This window comes from Rhincodon typus, chromosome 43 (assembly GCF_021869965.1).
Source record: "Rhincodon typus isolate 14 chromosome 43, sRhiTyp1.1, whole genome shotgun sequence".
NCBI classification, from domain to species: domain Eukaryota; kingdom Metazoa; phylum Chordata; class Chondrichthyes; order Orectolobiformes; family Rhincodontidae; genus Rhincodon; species Rhincodon typus.
The window spans coordinates 7,580,301-7,597,196 of NC_063374.1; the positions used below are offsets into that span (position 1 = coordinate 7,580,301).

The 16,896-nt window shown below is 47.3% G+C and overlaps 2 protein-coding genes across 2 annotated transcripts in view; both read right to left on the reverse strand.

Annotated features, from left to right (window-relative positions):
* Positions 1–6,824, reverse strand: part of fam89b (family with sequence similarity 89 member B) — a 9,537-nt gene extending 2,713 nt beyond the window's left edge. Inside the window, exon 1 of the mRNA XM_048619807.1 lies at positions 6,202–6,824. Within this exon, the coding sequence (XP_048475764.1) occupies positions 6,202–6,450 (249 nt within the window). The 5' untranslated portion in view covers positions 6,451–6,824. The remainder of the gene's footprint in view (positions 1–6,201) is intronic.
* A 5,660-nt stretch (positions 6,825–12,484) lies between these two features.
* Positions 12,485–16,896, reverse strand: part of znrd2 (zinc ribbon domain containing 2) — an 8,092-nt gene continuing 3,680 nt past the window's right edge. Inside the window, exons 3-4 of the mRNA XM_048619628.1 lie at positions 16,618–16,702; positions 12,485–14,245 (exon numbers count right to left, since the gene is read on the reverse strand). Coding sequence (XP_048475585.1) covers positions 13,878–14,245; positions 16,618–16,702 — 453 coding nt within the window. The 3' untranslated portion in view covers positions 12,485–13,877. The remainder of the gene's footprint in view (positions 14,246–16,617; positions 16,703–16,896) is intronic.

A 16,896-nucleotide genomic window follows, 5' to 3' on the forward strand; every position in this document is an offset into this window, starting at 1 on the left:
GTGTGTGTGTGTGTGTGGGAGCCTGTACCCCAGTGAGAGTCAGTGTGTGTGTGTGTGGGAGCCCGTACCCAGTGAGAGTCAGTGTGTGTGTGTGTGTGGGAGCTGTACCCCAGTGACAGTCAGTGTGTGTGTGTGTGTGTGTGGGAGCCTGTACCCAGTGAGAGTCAGTGTGTGTGTGGGAGCTGTACCCCAGTGAGAGTCAGTGTATGTGCAAATGGGGTCCCTGTACTAACATCAGTTAAAAATCTGGTGACTTGCCCATGGGAGCGTGTGTGCAAATTGGCTTCCAATCTAACAAAGAATTGAACACAAAACCCAAACTGACATTGGCAGTGCAGTACTGAGGGAGTGTTAGCCTCTCGGATGAGCCTTTTTACAAGTGAGGCATTAAACTGAACCTTCACCTGCCTTCTCACATGGGCATGTAAGAGGATCCAGAAGATGCAGGTGCAGAAGTAGGCCATTCAGCCCATTGGGTCTGCTCCAATGCTTCAATGATATCCTGGCTGATCATCTTCAACTCCACATTCTTGCCTTTTTTCCCCTAACTGGTTAGAAGTCCGTCTGTCTTAGCCTTGAACCTCCTTAATGACACAGCATTGACAACCCTCTGCAGTAAAGAATGCCACCGTTCCCTACCTACTGAGAGAAGAAATTCCTCCTCATCTCCATCTTAAATGTGTGACCCCCTTATTCTGAAATTATGCCCTCAGGTCCTGGACTGTCCCACCAGAGGCAACAACAAAGTGTATTATAAGCTGGAGAGGGTTCAGAAGAAAGTTACCAGGATGTCGCTGGGAATGGAAGGTTTGAGTTATGAGGAGATGCTGGATAGGCTGGGACATTTTTCACTGGAATGTATGAGGTGAAGGAGTGACCTTACAGAGGTTTATAAAATAATGGGGGTTATAGATAAGGAGAATGGCAGGTGTCTTTTCCTTAGGGTGGGGGATTTCAAGACTAGGGGGCATAATTTTTAAGGTGAGAGGAGAAAGATTTAAAAAAGACATGAGGGGCAATTTTTTACACAGAGAGTGGTTCATGTGCAGAATGAACTTCCAGAGGAAGTGGTCGTTGCGGGCACAGTTACAACATTTAAAAGACATTTGTAGAAGTACACGAAGAAGAAATGTTTGGAGCAATATGGGCCAAACACAGGGAAGTGGGACTGGTTTAGTTTGGGATTATGGTCGGCATGGACTGGTTGGACCGAAGGGTCTGTTTCCGTGCTGTATGACTCTATAGTGTCTGCATATCTACCCCTGTCAAGCCCCCTAAAAATCTTGTATGTTTCATCGCCTGTCATTCTTCTAAACTCATTAAAAAATCCGTCCATAACCAGGATTAGCCAAGTGAACTTTCTCTGGACTGTTTCCAATGCCTTAAATAAGGCGACCAAAACTAGTAATTGCAGAGCAGAGATAGTAGGAACTGCAGATGCTGGAGAATCTGAGGTAACAAGGTGTAGAGCTGGATGAACACAGCAGGCCAAGCAGCATCATAGGAGCAGGAAGGCTGACATTTCGGGCCTAGACCCTTCATCAGAAATGGGGGAGGGGAAGGGGGTTCTGAAATAAATAGGGAGAGAGGGGGAGGCGGATAGAAGATGGATAAAGGAGAAGATAGGTGGAGAGGAGACAGACCGGTCAAAGAGGCGGGGATGGAGCCAGTAAAGGTGAGTGTAGGTGGGGAGGTAGGGAGGAGATAGGTCAGTCCAGGGAGGACGGACAGGTCAACAGCATTCCAGCTGTAGTCTGCTCAATGCCTTGTACGGTTTTAGTAAGCCCTCTCTATTTTTATACTCCATTCCCTTTGAAATAAACGCCAACATTCCATTTGCCTTCCCTATTACCTCAGAATTTGAATGCTAGCTTTTGTATAATTCATTACAAGGACACCCAAATCCCACTGTGCTGCAGCATTCTGCAGCCTTTTTTGCATTTAAATCATATTCAGCTCGTTTTCCTGCCAAAGTACATAGCCTCAAACGTTCCCACATACCTGCCAAGTTATTGTCCGTTCGCTTAACCTGAAGATATCCACAAGACCACAAGATATAGGAGTAGAATTAGGCCATTAGGTCCATCGGGTCTGCTCCGCCATTCAATCATGGCTCCTATGCTTCTCAATGCCATTCTCCGGCCTTCTCCCTGTGACCTTAGAGTTCCTTACCAATCAAGAACCTACCTATCTCTGTCTTAAATCCACTCAATGACTTGGCCTCCACAGCCCTCTGCTGCATTGAGTTCCACAGATTCGCCACCCTCTGGCTGAAGAAATGCTTCCTCATCTCCATTCTAAAGGGTCGTCCCTTCGCTCTGAGGCTGTGCCCTCAGGTCCTAGTCTCTTTTACTGGTGGAGGTACCTTCTCTGCACCACTCTATCAAGACGTCTTAGTATTCTGCAAGTTTCAATTAGATCACAGGGAAGGTGATGGCCTAGTGGTATTATCACTGGACTGTTAATCCAGAAGCCCAGATAACGTTCTGGAGACCTGGGTTCAAATCCCACCACGGCAGATGGTGGAGTTTGAATTCAATAAATATCTGGAATTAAGATTCTAACAATGACTGTGAATCCATTGTCAATTGTCGGATGCCCTTTAGGGAAGGAAACTGCCATCCTTACCTGGTCTGGGCCTACATGTGACTCCAGACCCACAGCAATATGGTTGACTCTTAACTGCCCTCAGGGCAATTAGGGATGGGACAATAAATGCTGCCTAGCCAGCGATGCCCTCATCTAGTGAACGAATGAAGACCTGCCTCCATCACAATCTCTGGCAACACATCCCAGACCCGAACCACTCGCTGCGTGAAAACATAGAATCTCCTCGTATTACTTTTGGTTCATTTACTAATTATCGTAAGTCCACGCCCTCTCATTCTCAATCCTTTGACCAGTGGGAATTGTTCCTCCCTGTCTACCCTGCCTGAGACCCCTCACAGTTTTGAAAACTTCTGTCAAATCACCTCTTTCTCCAAGGAGGGCACCCCCAATCTATCCATGTGACCAACGTTCCTCATCCCTGGATCCATCCTCTGAATTTGATGGCAGTGCAGCGCTCCCTTCAATACCGTTAACAAGGAATCACAGGTCTAGGTTGTGTGGTCAAGCACCCTGAAGATACAAGGTAGTAATGGCAGGAAGCATTGGCATAGCAGTAATAACTCTGGACTGCTAAAGGAAAGATGTTATTAAACTTGAAAGAGCGCAGAAAAGATTTACAAGGACGTTGCCTGGGTTGGAGGGTTTGAGCTCTAGGGAGAGGCTGAATAGCCTGAGGCTATTTTCCCTGGAGCGTTGGAGGCTGAGGGGTGACCTTATAGAGCTTTATAAAATCATGAGGGGCATGGATAGGGTGAATAGTCAAGGTCTTTTCCCCAGGGTAGGGGAGCCCCAAACTGGAGGGCATAGGTTTAAGGCGAGAGGGGAAGTATTTAAAAAAGACTTAAGTGGCAATTTTTTCACGCAGAGGGTGGTGCGTGTATGGAAGGAGCTGCCAGAGGAAGTGGCGGAGGATGGTACAATTACAACATTTAAAAGGCATCTGGATGGGTATATGAATAGGAAGGGTTTAGAGGGATATGGGCCAAATGCTGGCAAATGGGACTAGCTTAATTTAGGATATCTGGTCGGCATGGATGAGTTAGACCAAATGGTCTGTTTCTGTGCTGTACGTCTCTACGATTCTAGTAATCCAGGAGTTCAGGCTAATATTCACTGGGTCATAGGTTCAAATCCTGCCACGGCAGATGGGGATATTTTAGTTCAATTTTTACCTCAATGAATGTTTTTAAGGCAATGATGGATTTTTGAACAGTACAGGGATTAAGGGTTAGCGACAGCGGGCGGATAAGTGGAGTGGAGTCCACGAAAAGATCAGCCATGATCTTATTGAATGACAGAGCAAGCTCGAGGGGCCGAATGGCTGCTCCTGCTCCCATTTCTTATGAATGGGTTCAATGCCCCAGAAGGCGAGGGCGAGATACCAAAGACACTATAGTATGTGTGTGGGTGTTAGATGCTCGCTAGACAATCAGCTACAAAGAGATAACAAGGTGTAGAGCTGGATGAACACAGCAGGCCAAGCAGCATCAGAGGAGCAGGAAAGCTGACGTTTCGGGCCTAGACCCTTCTTCAGAAAGAAGGTCTGCAGTTCCTACTATCTCAGCTACAAAGAGAGTTTGGATAGACTGTAATCGTTTTCCATGGAGCAGAGGAGACTGGTGGAGAATGACGTATGACTGAGATGTATAAAACTAAGAGGGGAATAGACAGGGTAGGCAGAGAGGAACTGCCCCCTTTGATGGAGGGATCAATGACCAGGACCATCGATTTAAGCTAAAGGGTAGGAGGTTTTGAAGGGAATGTGAGGGAAAATGTTTTCACTCAAAGGATGGTGGCAATCTAAAACTCAACTGGAGACAGGAACATAACATTAAAGAAGTATTTAGATATGCATTGACCATATGATTTGGATGAGAATATAGGAGGCAAATCTAAGATTACAAAGAGATCTATATCAATTGGGTTAATGGGCTGAGGGGTGGCAGATGGGGTTTTATTTGGATAAATGAGAGGTATTGCAGTTTGGCAAAACAAACAAATTTAATGTTAGGGCCGTGGGTAGTATTGTAGAGCAGAGAGACCTCGGGGTTCAGGATACATAATTCTTAGAAATTTACGTCACAGGTGGACGGAGTTCAGAAGACGTTTAGCAAACTTGCCTTCATTGCTCAGACCTTTGAGTATAGGAGTTGGAACGTCATCAGTTATTGGCTGGATATGCTGGGACTTCCATCACTGAAGCCTAAGAGGTTGAGGGGGTGACCTTAGAGGTCTATAAAATCATGAGAGGCACAGATAAAGGTGAATAACAAAGGTCTTTTCTGTAGGGTTGAGAAGTTCAAAACTAGGGAGTATATTTTTAAGATGAGAAGAGAAAGTTTTAAAAAGGGGGCAATTTTTTTTTACATACAGAGTAGTTCATGTATGGAATGAATTTCTAGAGGAAGTGTGGGTACCGTCACAAATGTTTAAAAGATATTTGGAATAAGTACGCAAATAGGAAAGGTTTGAAGGGATATAGACCAGGAGCAGGCAGGAGGGACTAGTTTAGTTTGAGAATATGGTCAGCGTGGAGTAGAATCATAGAGATTTAGAGAATGGAAACAGACCCTTCATCCAATTTGTCCATGTCGACCATGTTTCCTAAATTAATCTAGTCCCATTTGTCAGCATTTGGCCCATATCCCTCTAGACCCTTCCAATGCATATGGCCATCCAGATCCCTTTTACATGTTGTAATTGTACCAGCCTCCATCACTTCCTCTGGCAGCTCATTCCATACACGCACCACCCTCTGCGTGAAAAAGTTGCCCCTTAGCTCCTTTTTAAATCTTTCCCCCCTCACCTTAAACCTATGCCCCTCTAGTTTTGGACTCCCCTACCCTGGAGAAAAGACTATTCACCCTGTCCATGCCCCTCATGATTTTATAAACTTCTACAAGGTCACCCCTCAGCCTCCGATGCTCCAGAGAAAAAAGCCCCAGCCTATTCAGAGATAGTAAGAACTGCCGATGCTGGAGCCTGAGATAACACAGTGTGGAGCTGGAAGAACACAGCAGGCCAGGCAGCAGAGGAACAGGAAAGCTGATGTTTCGGGTCAGAAAGGGTCTGAAGAAGGGTCCCGACCCGAAACGTCTGCTTTCCTGCTCCTCTGATACTGCCTGGCCTGCTGTGTTCCTCCAGCTCCACACTGCGTTATTACCAGCCTATTCAGCCTCTCCCTGTAGCTCCAACCCTGGCAACATCCTTGTAAATCTTTTCTGAACCCTTTCAAGTTTCACAACATCTTCCCTATAGCAGGGAGACCAGAACTGAAGGCACGATTCCAAAAGTGGCCCTAACCAATGTCCTGTACAGCCGCAACATGACCCTCCCAACCCTTCTACTCAATGCACTGACCAATAAAGGCGAGGTTGAGTTGGGACCTAAGGGTCTGTTTCCATGCTGAATGATTCTGTACACATTTCCAATACCAAGGCATTCAAGGCTTGGGATAAAAGTGCTGGACAATGGGTTGGTTTTGACCAGCACGGGGATCGATGGGCCGAAGGGTCTGTCCCAGTACTCCACGACTTTTTGCTGATGGGTGGGAAGGGAAGGGAAGGGAAGGGGGGGCTGTCTTTGGCTTACCATCTCCTTCCGTAACAAAGCCAGGGCCGCGTCCAGATTGGCCGGCTTGTTCCTCAGTAACTTGTCGGTGGCCAGGCGGGGCCGGCTCAGCTCGTCCTGGATCATGGTCTTCTTGGCGTACAGCCTCTCCACGTCCCTCCACGACCCCCCGCTGGAATTGAGGATCCCGCTCAGACCCTTGGGCAACGGGGGGAGCCCCTCGATGCCAGAGACCAGGCTCCCGGAGGGCTCGTCCTGCACCCCGTTCATACCCTCTTTCCCCGCTGTGGTCTACCTAGCTCATGCAGCACTGTATCACCCGGTATCTCAGTCAAAGTTTCCTCTCTGTTCCCCTCCCTCTCTCTCCCTTCCTCCAGGGAACGCTACAACTAATGAAATTGGTAAAGAAGAATGCAACTTGGAACCAGTTTTGCACACTCTCTCTCTCTTTGCTTTTAAAAAAAAGGCTTTCCTTTCCAATTCTTTGTTGTAGTCTTCTTAAAAGCTAATCCTCTCTGTTTCTTTTACAGGCGCGCACACTACAAATCCTTCTGCCTGGGATTTCCTGTTTAAAAGGAACTGGTTTCTGTGTGGATCCTGTTCTTTTGTTTACCACCACGCCCTGAAAGCGTGAGGGCATTGCTATTTCCTTTGCAAACTTTTAATTTTGTTTCCGACGCTTCTCTCCGCCCCCCCCCCCAAAAAAAAATTTAACCACGCCTCTCCAAAGCCCAAACCAAAAATCTCAAGCTATTTCCGCACCTGAGTTTTGTTTTCTTTCTCCCCCCCCCAATAAAAAATAGGTTGTTTTTAAATTCCACTGGTAACTGATCTCGTTTTCACCTGTGGTAATTTCTGCAGGACATTTACTGTCCTCTCACTGTCTCTTTTAAAGGTTGCTAATTTCTGACAATAATTACTGTCCTCTCACACGCCCCCTCTCTCTTTTCTGATTTTCTGAATAAGGCTCCAGAGGGTCCAGACCCGAAACGTCAGCTTTCCTGCTCCTCTGGTGCTGCCTGGCCTGCTGTGTTCATCCAGTCCTACACCTTGTTCTCTCTCTCTCTTTCACAGCGTTTATGTTTCTGAGGTAGTGCAAATAAAGACATCGTGCACAGCAAGATCCCACAAAAGCAGGGGGATAAATAGTCACGGAGTCACATAGAGATGTGCACAGCTCAGAAACAGACCCTTCGGTCCAACACGTCCATCCTGACCAGATATCCCAAATAAACCTAATCCCATTTGCCAGCATTTGGCCCATATCCCTCTAAACCCTTCCTATTCATGTACCCATCCAGATGCCTTTTAAATGTTGTAATTGTACCAGCCTCCACCACTTCCTCTGGCAGCTCGTTCCATACACGCACCACCCTCTGTGTGAAAAAGTTGCCTCTTAGGTCCTTTGTAAATCTTTCCCCTCTCACCCTAACCTATGCCCTCTAATTTTGGACTCCCCTACCCTGGGGAAAAGACCTTAGCTATACATGCCCCTCATGATTTTATAAACGTCTATAAGGTCACCCCTCAGCCTCTGACGCTCCAGGGACAACAGCGCCAGTCTATTCGATTGGGAGAAATCAGACGTTAACGTTTCGGGTCCAGTGAACCCTTTCTCGCAACTCAGAAAGGGTCACCAGACTTGAAACGTTAACTCTGATTTCTCTCCACAGATGCTGCTGGACCTGCTCAGTTTTTCCAGCAATTTCTGCTGTTTCTGCTTCCCAGCATCCGCAGTTCTTTATATTCATTGGAATTTAGAAGAATGAGGGGTGGGGTGGGGGGGGGGGGGGGGATCTTATAGAAACTTATAAAATTATGAAGGGATTAGACATGATTGAAGCAGGGAGGTTGTTTCCACTAGCAGGTGAAACTAGGTCTACGGGGCATAGCCTCAAAATAAAGGGGAGCAGACTTAGGACTGAGCTGAGGAGAAACTTCTTCACCCAAAGGGTTGTGAATCTGTGGAATTCCCTGCCCAGTAAAGCACTTGAGGCTACCTCATTGAATGTTTTTAAGGCAAAAGAAGATGGAGTTTTGATGAGTAAAAGAATTAAGGGTTACAGTGAGCGGGTGGGTAAGTGGAGCTGAGTCCACGAAACAATCAGCCATGATCTTATTGGCCAGATGGCCCGCTCCTGCTCCTGGCTCTTATGGTCTTATATAGCAAGGTGTGGAGTTGAAGGAACACAGCAGGCCAGGCAGCATCAGAGGAGCCGGAAAGCTGACGTTTCGGGTCTGGACCCTTCTTCAGAAACCCTTCTCAGTGGTTAGCGATGCTGCCTCACAGTACCAGGGACCTGAGTTCGATCCCAGCCTTGTGTGACTGTGCGGAGTTTGCACGTTCTCCCTGTGTCTGCGTGGGTTTCCTCCCACAGTCCAAAGATGTGCAGGTTGGGGTGGATTGGCCATGTTAAGTTGGCCATAGTGTCCAGGGGTGTGCAAACTAGGTGAGTTAGCCATGGGGAATGCAGGGATGGGTGGGACGACCCTCAGTGTTGACTCGATGGGCTGAATGGTGTCTTTTCTCACACTGTAGGGATTCTAAGAGCATTTGAAAGGTGCTGTGGGATCTTTTACCCCTCTAGAGGGGCCAGATGGGGGGCACAAGATCAGTGCCTCATCCAAAAGACAGCGCCTCTAACACAGTAGCACTCTTCTGACTATTCCCCCTTTGGTAACTGACTGATTTCACTAATACAGAGATCTCAGATAACTAAGAATAACAGGGTTGTAAATTGTAGGGGATTTTAACTTGCCATAGTGTTAAGGCTTGGATGGGAAGGAATCTGTTAACTGTGTTCACAAAAAGTTTTCTTTATCGACATGTACTTGCAAGAGAAGGAGCAAAACTTGACCTTCTCTTGGGAAATAAGGCCGGGCAAGTGTCTGAAATGTTAGTGGGGGAGCACTCTAGGACCGGTTATCATAATTCTGTTATTTTTAAAATAGTTATGCAAAACAATAGGCCTTGTATAAAAGTTCAATGTTCTAAATTGGAGTAAGGCCAATTTTGTTGGTATGGAACTTTCAAAGCTTGATTGGAGTACACCGTCCTCAGGTAAAGGGACAATTGGCAAATGAGAGACTTTCAAAAGTGTGATAACAAGTACTCAGAGGCAGTATGTTCCTGTTAGAGTGAAGGGTAAGGCTGGTGGGAGTAGGGAACAATGGATGAAGAGACACTAAGGCTCTGGTCAAGAGTAAGGACATGGTGGTTGTAAGGTCTAGTCAAGTAAATCTCTTGAAGAGTATAAGGGGAATAGGGGCATTCTTAAGAGGGAAATCAGGAGCGCAAAAGGAGATGTGAAATAGCTTTGGCAGGTAAGATTAAGGATAATCCAAAGAGATTCGACAAATACATTAAGAGCAACTAGAGAGAGAATAGGATCCCCATAAATGATTAACAAGATCACCTATATGTGGAACCATAGAAAGGAGAGTCACTAAATGAATATTTCGCATCAGTATTTACTGCGGAGAAAGGCATGGAAGCTCCGGAACTCCACAAAATAAACATTCATGTCTTGAAAACAGTTCACATTGCAGAAGAGGAGGTGCTGGAGGTCTTAAAAATATAGGTCAGATGTCACACGTTACCAGAAGTCACCTGATGAAGGAGCAGCACTACGAAAGCTTGTGATTTCAAGTAAACCTGTTGGATTATAACCTGGTGTTAGGTGACTTCTGACCTTGTCCACCCCAGTCCAACACTGGCACCTCCACATCTTAAACAACATAAAAGTGGATAAATCTCCAGGACCTGATCAAGTGTATCCCAGGGCATCGCAGAAAGCTAGAGAAGAAATTGGTGGACCCCGAGCAGAGTTAGGTGCTAGAAAACTGGAGGGTGGCTTGTGTTGTGCCTTTATTTAAGAAAGGCTGGAAGGAGAAGCCCTGAAAGTATACAGCAGTGAGTCTGACATCAGTACTGGGTATGTTGTTGAGGGGGAATTCTGAAAGACAGGAATTACATGCATTTGGAGGGGCAAGGGATAGTCAGCATGGCTTTGTGCACGGAGAAAGGCGTCTCATGAATTTGATTCAGTTTTTTGATGATGTGACCAAGAAAATAGATGAAGGCAGAGCAGTAGACATTGTCTACATTGACTTTAGTAAAGCCTTTGGCACGGTTTTGCATGGTGGAACAGTTAGTAAAGTTAGATCATGTGGGATTCATGGAAAGCTTGCCAATTGGATACAAAATTAGCTTGGTGGTTAGAGACGGAGGGCAGTGGTGGAGGAGGATTGTTTTTTGGACTGGAGGCCTGTGACCAATGGTGCTCCACAGAGATCAGTGCTGGGTCCACTGTTATTCGTCATTTGTATAAACAATCTGGATGAGAATTTAGGAAGCATGGATACTGAATTTGCGGATGACACCGAGATTAGTGGTACAGTGGGCAGTGAAGCAGGTTATCTAAGATTACAAAGGGATCAAAGGTTTTGGAGTAGATTTGTAGCTCAAGTTGTGGGTGTTGAGGTTGGTTGGCTCGCCGAGCTGGTTTGTTGTTCCGCAGACGTTTCGTTACCGTGCTTGGTAACATCCTCAGTGCAGCCTCTGATGAAGCGTCGGTGTGTTTTCCCTCCTGGCTTTTAAACTCTGGGGTCCGTTGCGATGGATTGCCTCACTTCCGGGTTTCCTCCGTAGTGGAATGTATATGGGGTCAAGTTCGATGTGTTTATTAATAGCCTGCTTCGTGGAGTGCCATGCTTCCAGGAATTCTCATGCTTGTCTCTGCCTAGCCTGTCCCAGGATCTTAGTGTTGTCCCAGTCAAAGTCATGGTTCTCCTTGTTCATGTGGATTGATACTCGCTCATCTCAATCCACATGGACAAGGAGAACCACAACTTCAACTGGGACAACACTAAGATCCTGGGACAGGCTAGGCAGAGACAAGCATGAGAATTCCTGGAAGCATGGCACTCCACGAAGCAGGCTATTAATAAACACATGGAACTCGACCCCATATACATTCCACTACGGAGGAAACTCGGAAGTGAGGCAATCCATCGTAACAGACGCCAGAGTTTAAAAGCCAGGAGGGAAAACACACCGACGCTTCATCAGAGGCTGCACTGAGGATATTACCAAGCACGGTAACGAAACGTCTGCGGAACAACAAACCAGCTCGGCGAGCCAACCAACCTCAAAGTTACAAAGGGATCTTGATCAATTGGGCTGAGTAGTGGCAGATGAAGTTTGATTTGGATAAACGCAACATGTTGCATTTTGGCAAGAAGCACAAGGCAGGACTTGTACAGTTAATGATAGGCCCCTGGGGAGTGTTGTCAAACAGAGAGACCTCGGGGGTTCAGGAACATAGTTCTTTGACAGTTGCATCACAGGTAGACAAAGGTGTTTGGTACGCTTGCCTTCATTGCTCAAACCATTGAGTGTAGGACTTGGTATGTCATGTTGCGATTGTACAGGACATTGATGAGGCTACTTCTGGAGTATTGTGTACAGTTCTGGTTCCCCTGCTATAGGAAGGATATTATTAAATCAGAGAGGGTGCAGAAAAGATATACAAGGAGGTTACCAGGATTGGAGGGTTTGAGTTATAAGGAGAGGCTGGGATTTTTTACTGGAACATAGTAGGTTGAGGGGTGCCCTGATAAAGGTTTATTAAATCATGACAGTCACAGATAAAGTGACTGCAAGGGTCTTTCCCCTAGGGTAGGGGAATTCAAAACTAGACGGCACATTTTTATGGCGAGAGGAGAAAGATTTAAAAGGGGCCTGGGGAGCTACTTTTTCACGCAGACGGCAGTTCGTATGTGGAATGAGCTGCCAGAGAAAGTGGTAGATGCAGGTACAGTTACAACATTTAAGTGACATTTGGACAAGTGCATGGATAGGAAAGATTTAGAGGGATATGGGCCAAACAGAAGCAAATTGGACTAGTTTAGTTTGGGAGACTGGGTCAGCATGGATGAGTTGGACTGAAGGGCCTGTTTCCATGCTGTATGCCTCCTATGGAAAAACCAGATTTAAAGGCAGGAGTGTGGTGGTGAATGGGGCAAGGTTCAACCGGGGTACTGTTCAAATCCTCCTTCTCCAAGGTGATGAATCAGCCCATTCTGGGGCATTTCCTTCACTTTCACCTTTACCAACCACCCCCACCCCTGCCCCAAAGGTCTCTCTGTGGTCCATGTCGTGACCAGGGGTGCTGTTCCCCTGAGAGACTGCAAACCGCTCTCTTCCCCCAGGTGCTCTTATGGGGAGTGTCGCCACGTTATGCCCTCATCTGTGCCCGACCCTGGAGACCCACAGTGCCCAAGAAACCAGCTGCACCGCAAGAGAAATGCAAATACTTTATTAACACAAACCAAAATACAAAAAAAAACGACAGTCCAGCGGTTGGGTGGAAGTGTAGGAAAGAGGGGACTGTCTCTGGTGGCCGTATGGAGTCCCGTCAATCCCAGCACTGGCTACCTCTGGGCTCAGTGCGCTGCAGAACAGCTTATGATCCAAATGCTATCTCCACACAATAGTGCGACGTCCAACTGAGATGCAGATTTCAGTTGGGAATCCTCATGGTACTAGCAATGGACTCGAGCAACAACCCTAGCAATTAGTTTGACTGAAATCATTTTAAAATGTATTTCAACCTCCACGGTTCCATCTCTCTACTCCTTGGAATGATTCAGCTGGAACCTGGGGTCAAAAGTTCCAGCACTGACCCATTCCATTAGGCAAACACTCCCAGAGTAGGTACAGCACCGGGCTGGATACAGAGTAAAGCCTCTCCACTCTTAAACTGCAAGTAAAGCTCTCTCTAGTGTCCCCATCAAGCACTCCCAGGAGACGTACATCATGAGGTTAGACAAGACAGGGATAGCATGGGGTTAGATACAGAGTAAAGCTCTCTCTACACTGTCCCCCCCATCAAACACTCCCAGGACAGGGACAGCACAGTGTAAGATAGAGAGTAAAGCTCTCTCTACATTGTCCCTGTCAAACACTCCCAGGACAGGGAAATCATGAGGTTAGATACAGAGTAAAGCACCCATAGTCAGTGAGGATTTTCATCCTTTTCTGTGTGAGCAGATGTTGAGCTCAAGACCCAAAGGTGAACAGTATCTTATCGACCTTGGAACCCACCCCCCAAACCCAGAACAACTGTACAAACTCTCAAAACCTCTATTCAATACCAGACAGGATTTCCTGTAACAATCCAGGACCATGGGAGGAATGCCAACCCTCCAGGAAATGTCCTACAGTTTCCAAAACACTAAAGTTTAAACGGTCTTCAAAATGAATGATTGCAAGGGGAAGTGGGGGTGTGAGAGGGAGGGGTGTGGCTAACAGTTGTGTTTATTAGTTGCAGAGATGTTGGATAAGGGAGAAGGTGAAAGGCTGTTGAACTGGGTTGGGAGATTGTCCAAATGATTATGCCTCCAGCACTATGAGGGAGGCTGACTAGACTGAACCTTTATACTCCGAATTTCACTACGGCTAATTGCTGCATGCCACATCTAGAGACATCATTTGCTCCCCAAACGTGCAAAGTCAAATTTGGCTGGAGGTCATAGCAGGACATTTCTGTGGCTTGCAGGGTGCACTAAAGCCAATGAAACGGACATTAGCGCCCCCTGGAGTCCTGGTGTGCTACAGCACTGGCAGATTCAGGGCTCAGACCGTCGCGACCTCCGACAGAGAGTGCCCCCCCACCCCCCGCCCCAGAGTGCAACTACGCCAGCCGCTTCAAGCTGTGCATTGCGTCGGCGCAGTTCCGGATCAGAAGGCAGAGCTGAGAGCTGTACTCCACGGAGGAGGCCCGCTCCAGCTCGCCGCAGGCCCACGCCAGCCTCTGCAGGACCGCCCGCTCGGCCTCCCAGCGGGCGTTGGCACGAGGGGTGCCCAGGCAGGCCGGCCCCGGGGGCGCATCACCTTCGGCCCGGGGAGGGGCTGGCTCAGGGGGCTCCAGACAAGGGGCGGGCAGAGACCTGGCTTCGAGCGAGAGTTCCGGAGTGGAGCGGGAGCAGAGCGCCTCCTCCTGGCCATTGAGGACACGCTGTCGCTCTCGAACTTGAGACAGGGCTGCCTGCGGGTTCAAAGCTGCGAGATTAAAAAGGCAAAGATTAAATCAGGAGAAGATGGGAGGAGAGCAGGGTTTTGCAAACTTCACAGACGCACAAACGTGCCCTCCTTTCTCACGGACTACTAAAAGACACGCGTGCATACCTATTTTTCTAAATCAACCTGTGCAAGGATGTTATTACACACCTCTGGAGCACGTGGGACCTGAACCTGGGCCTCCAGGACCGGGGTAGGGGCACTACCACTGCACCACGAGAGGGTCCCTAATTTTTTTTTGCCTGGTTTCGAACCAGGGCTCTTTCGCGTGTAAAGCAAACGTGATGACCACCACACCATCTTATGGAGACACGCACTTATCTAGCACCTTCCACAACCCCAGGGTGCCCCCAAATGCACTTTAAACCTCAAAGAATTTTTGAACGTGCAGTAACTATCCCCAACAAACAGCATCGAGAGGGATAAATAAAAAGGCAGACATCCCTATTCAGGATCCCGCCCCTTCCAAAAAGTGGCTTGGGAATCTTTTACTTTCATCTGTTCCCTTCATTCTAAGGACATTGGAGTAGGCCACCCCGTCGAATCCGCTCAATACAATCATGTCTTTTACCCCTGCTATTCCCATAACCCTGTGTACCATTGATCGATTTCTGATGACCAATCTTTACATTAAACATCTTCAAAGAGGGGGATCTAATTGAAACTTTCAGAATACTGAATGGCCTGGACAGGGTGGATGTTGGGAAGATACTTCCATTGGTAGGAGAGACTAGGACCCGAGGGCACAGCTTTAGAGTAATGGGAAGACCTTTTAGAACGGAGATAAGGAGAAACTTCTTCAGCCAGAGAGTGGTGCATCTATGGAATTCACTGCCACAGAAGGCTGTGGAGGCCAGGTCATTGAGTACATTTAAGACAGGGATAGACAGGTTCTCGATTATCAAGGGGTTCAAGGGATACGGGGAGAAAGCGGGAGAATGGGGTTGAGGAACTTATCAGCCATGATTGAATGGCGGAGCAGACTCGATGCGCTGAATGGCCTAATTTCTGCTCCTATGTCTTATGGACTAAACCTCTGTGATAGAGAATTCCAAAGGTTCACAACCCTCTGAGTGAAATAATTTCTCCTCACCCAGAGAGTGGAAATCACTACCGCTGAAAGTAGTAGAGGCCAAAATCGTCGTCTGATTTCAAGAAGGATTTGGATATAGCAGTTGGGGCCAAAGGGAAAAGCAGGAACAGACAACTGAGTTGTACAGACAACCATGATCATAATGGTGGAGAAAACTCGAAGGGCCGAATGTCCTACTCTTGTTCCTATTTTCTATGTTTCTATCTTGTATTTAAGTGGCATCCCCCTCATTATTGCATTGTCTCTCTCTGGACTCCTCAAACATCGCACTTGCATCTACCCTGTTTACATCCCTTTAAATATTTTGTAAGTTTCAATGAAATCCCATTCTTCAAAACTCTTGTGAGTACAGACCCAGTCTCTCTTCATAGCACAATTTCTCTATCCTGGGAACAAGTCAGGTGAACCTGCATACGCTCCCTCTGTGGCAATTATATCTTTCCTGGAATAAGGAGAACCAGGACTGCTCTCAGTTCTCCAGGTATAGCCCAACCAACCACTTTTACAAAAGCTACAGCTGCATGTCATTGGAAGCAGGCACCTATGACAGTGCTGCACTTCCTGAGTACTGTCACCAGGAGTGTTGTGTTAGCCTTGAATCTTTTGCTCCTGGTGTGAGACTTGACCTTACAACCTTGTAGAGGGACGTGCCACTCCTCCCTAACAGTGGTGTTACAGAGCGGAACAAAAACAGAAGTTGCTGGAAAAGCTCAGCCGCTCTGGCAGCATCTGCAAAGAAAGAAAAAATCTGAGTTAACGCTTTGGGTCCGGTGACCCTTCCTCAGAACTTCTCAGGAGGAAGGGTGACCGGACCCGAAACGTTAACTCTGATTTTTTTTTTCTTCACAGATGCTGCCAGACCCACTGAGCTTTTCCAGCAACTTGTTCCTGATTTACAGCATCCGCAGTTCTTTCAGTGTTATAGAGCAGAACAGTTACAGTCTATGCGAAGGAGGCGATTTTAAAATTAACTCGGATATAGCAAGAACCGCTGATGTTGGAGTCAGAGACAATAGAGTGTGGAGTGGGAGGAACACAGCAGGGCCAGACAGCACTGGAGGAGCAGGAAAGTCGACGTTTCGGGTCGGGACCCTTCTTCAAGGCTGATGAGTCCTGATCAAGGGTGTAAACCTGAACTATCAACTTTCCTGCTCCCCCAACGCTGCCTGCCCTGCTGTGTTCCTCCAACTTCACACTATGTTGACTCTGATTTTAAAATCAAAACACCATTCTGGTTGCTCTGACACTTCAGTCCTTTCACCTGGGTTATCTTTGTCCACGTCAGAATCCAGCTCCTGACAGGCAACGCAGTAGTTCTTCTGCTTCTTGTCTTGAAGGAGAACAGTCTGTCAGGGAGAACAACGGATGGGAGGTCAACCCACCAGTCCGAAGCAGCACTGAACCCTCCCGGCATGGACAGGATATCCTACCCCACCATGGCCTGCATCTCTGGAAGTACCACAACATACCTGCCCCTACAACAGAATGCTGGCTGGGTAATCAAAAATATTTCAGAGATAGTGGGAACTGCCGATGCTGG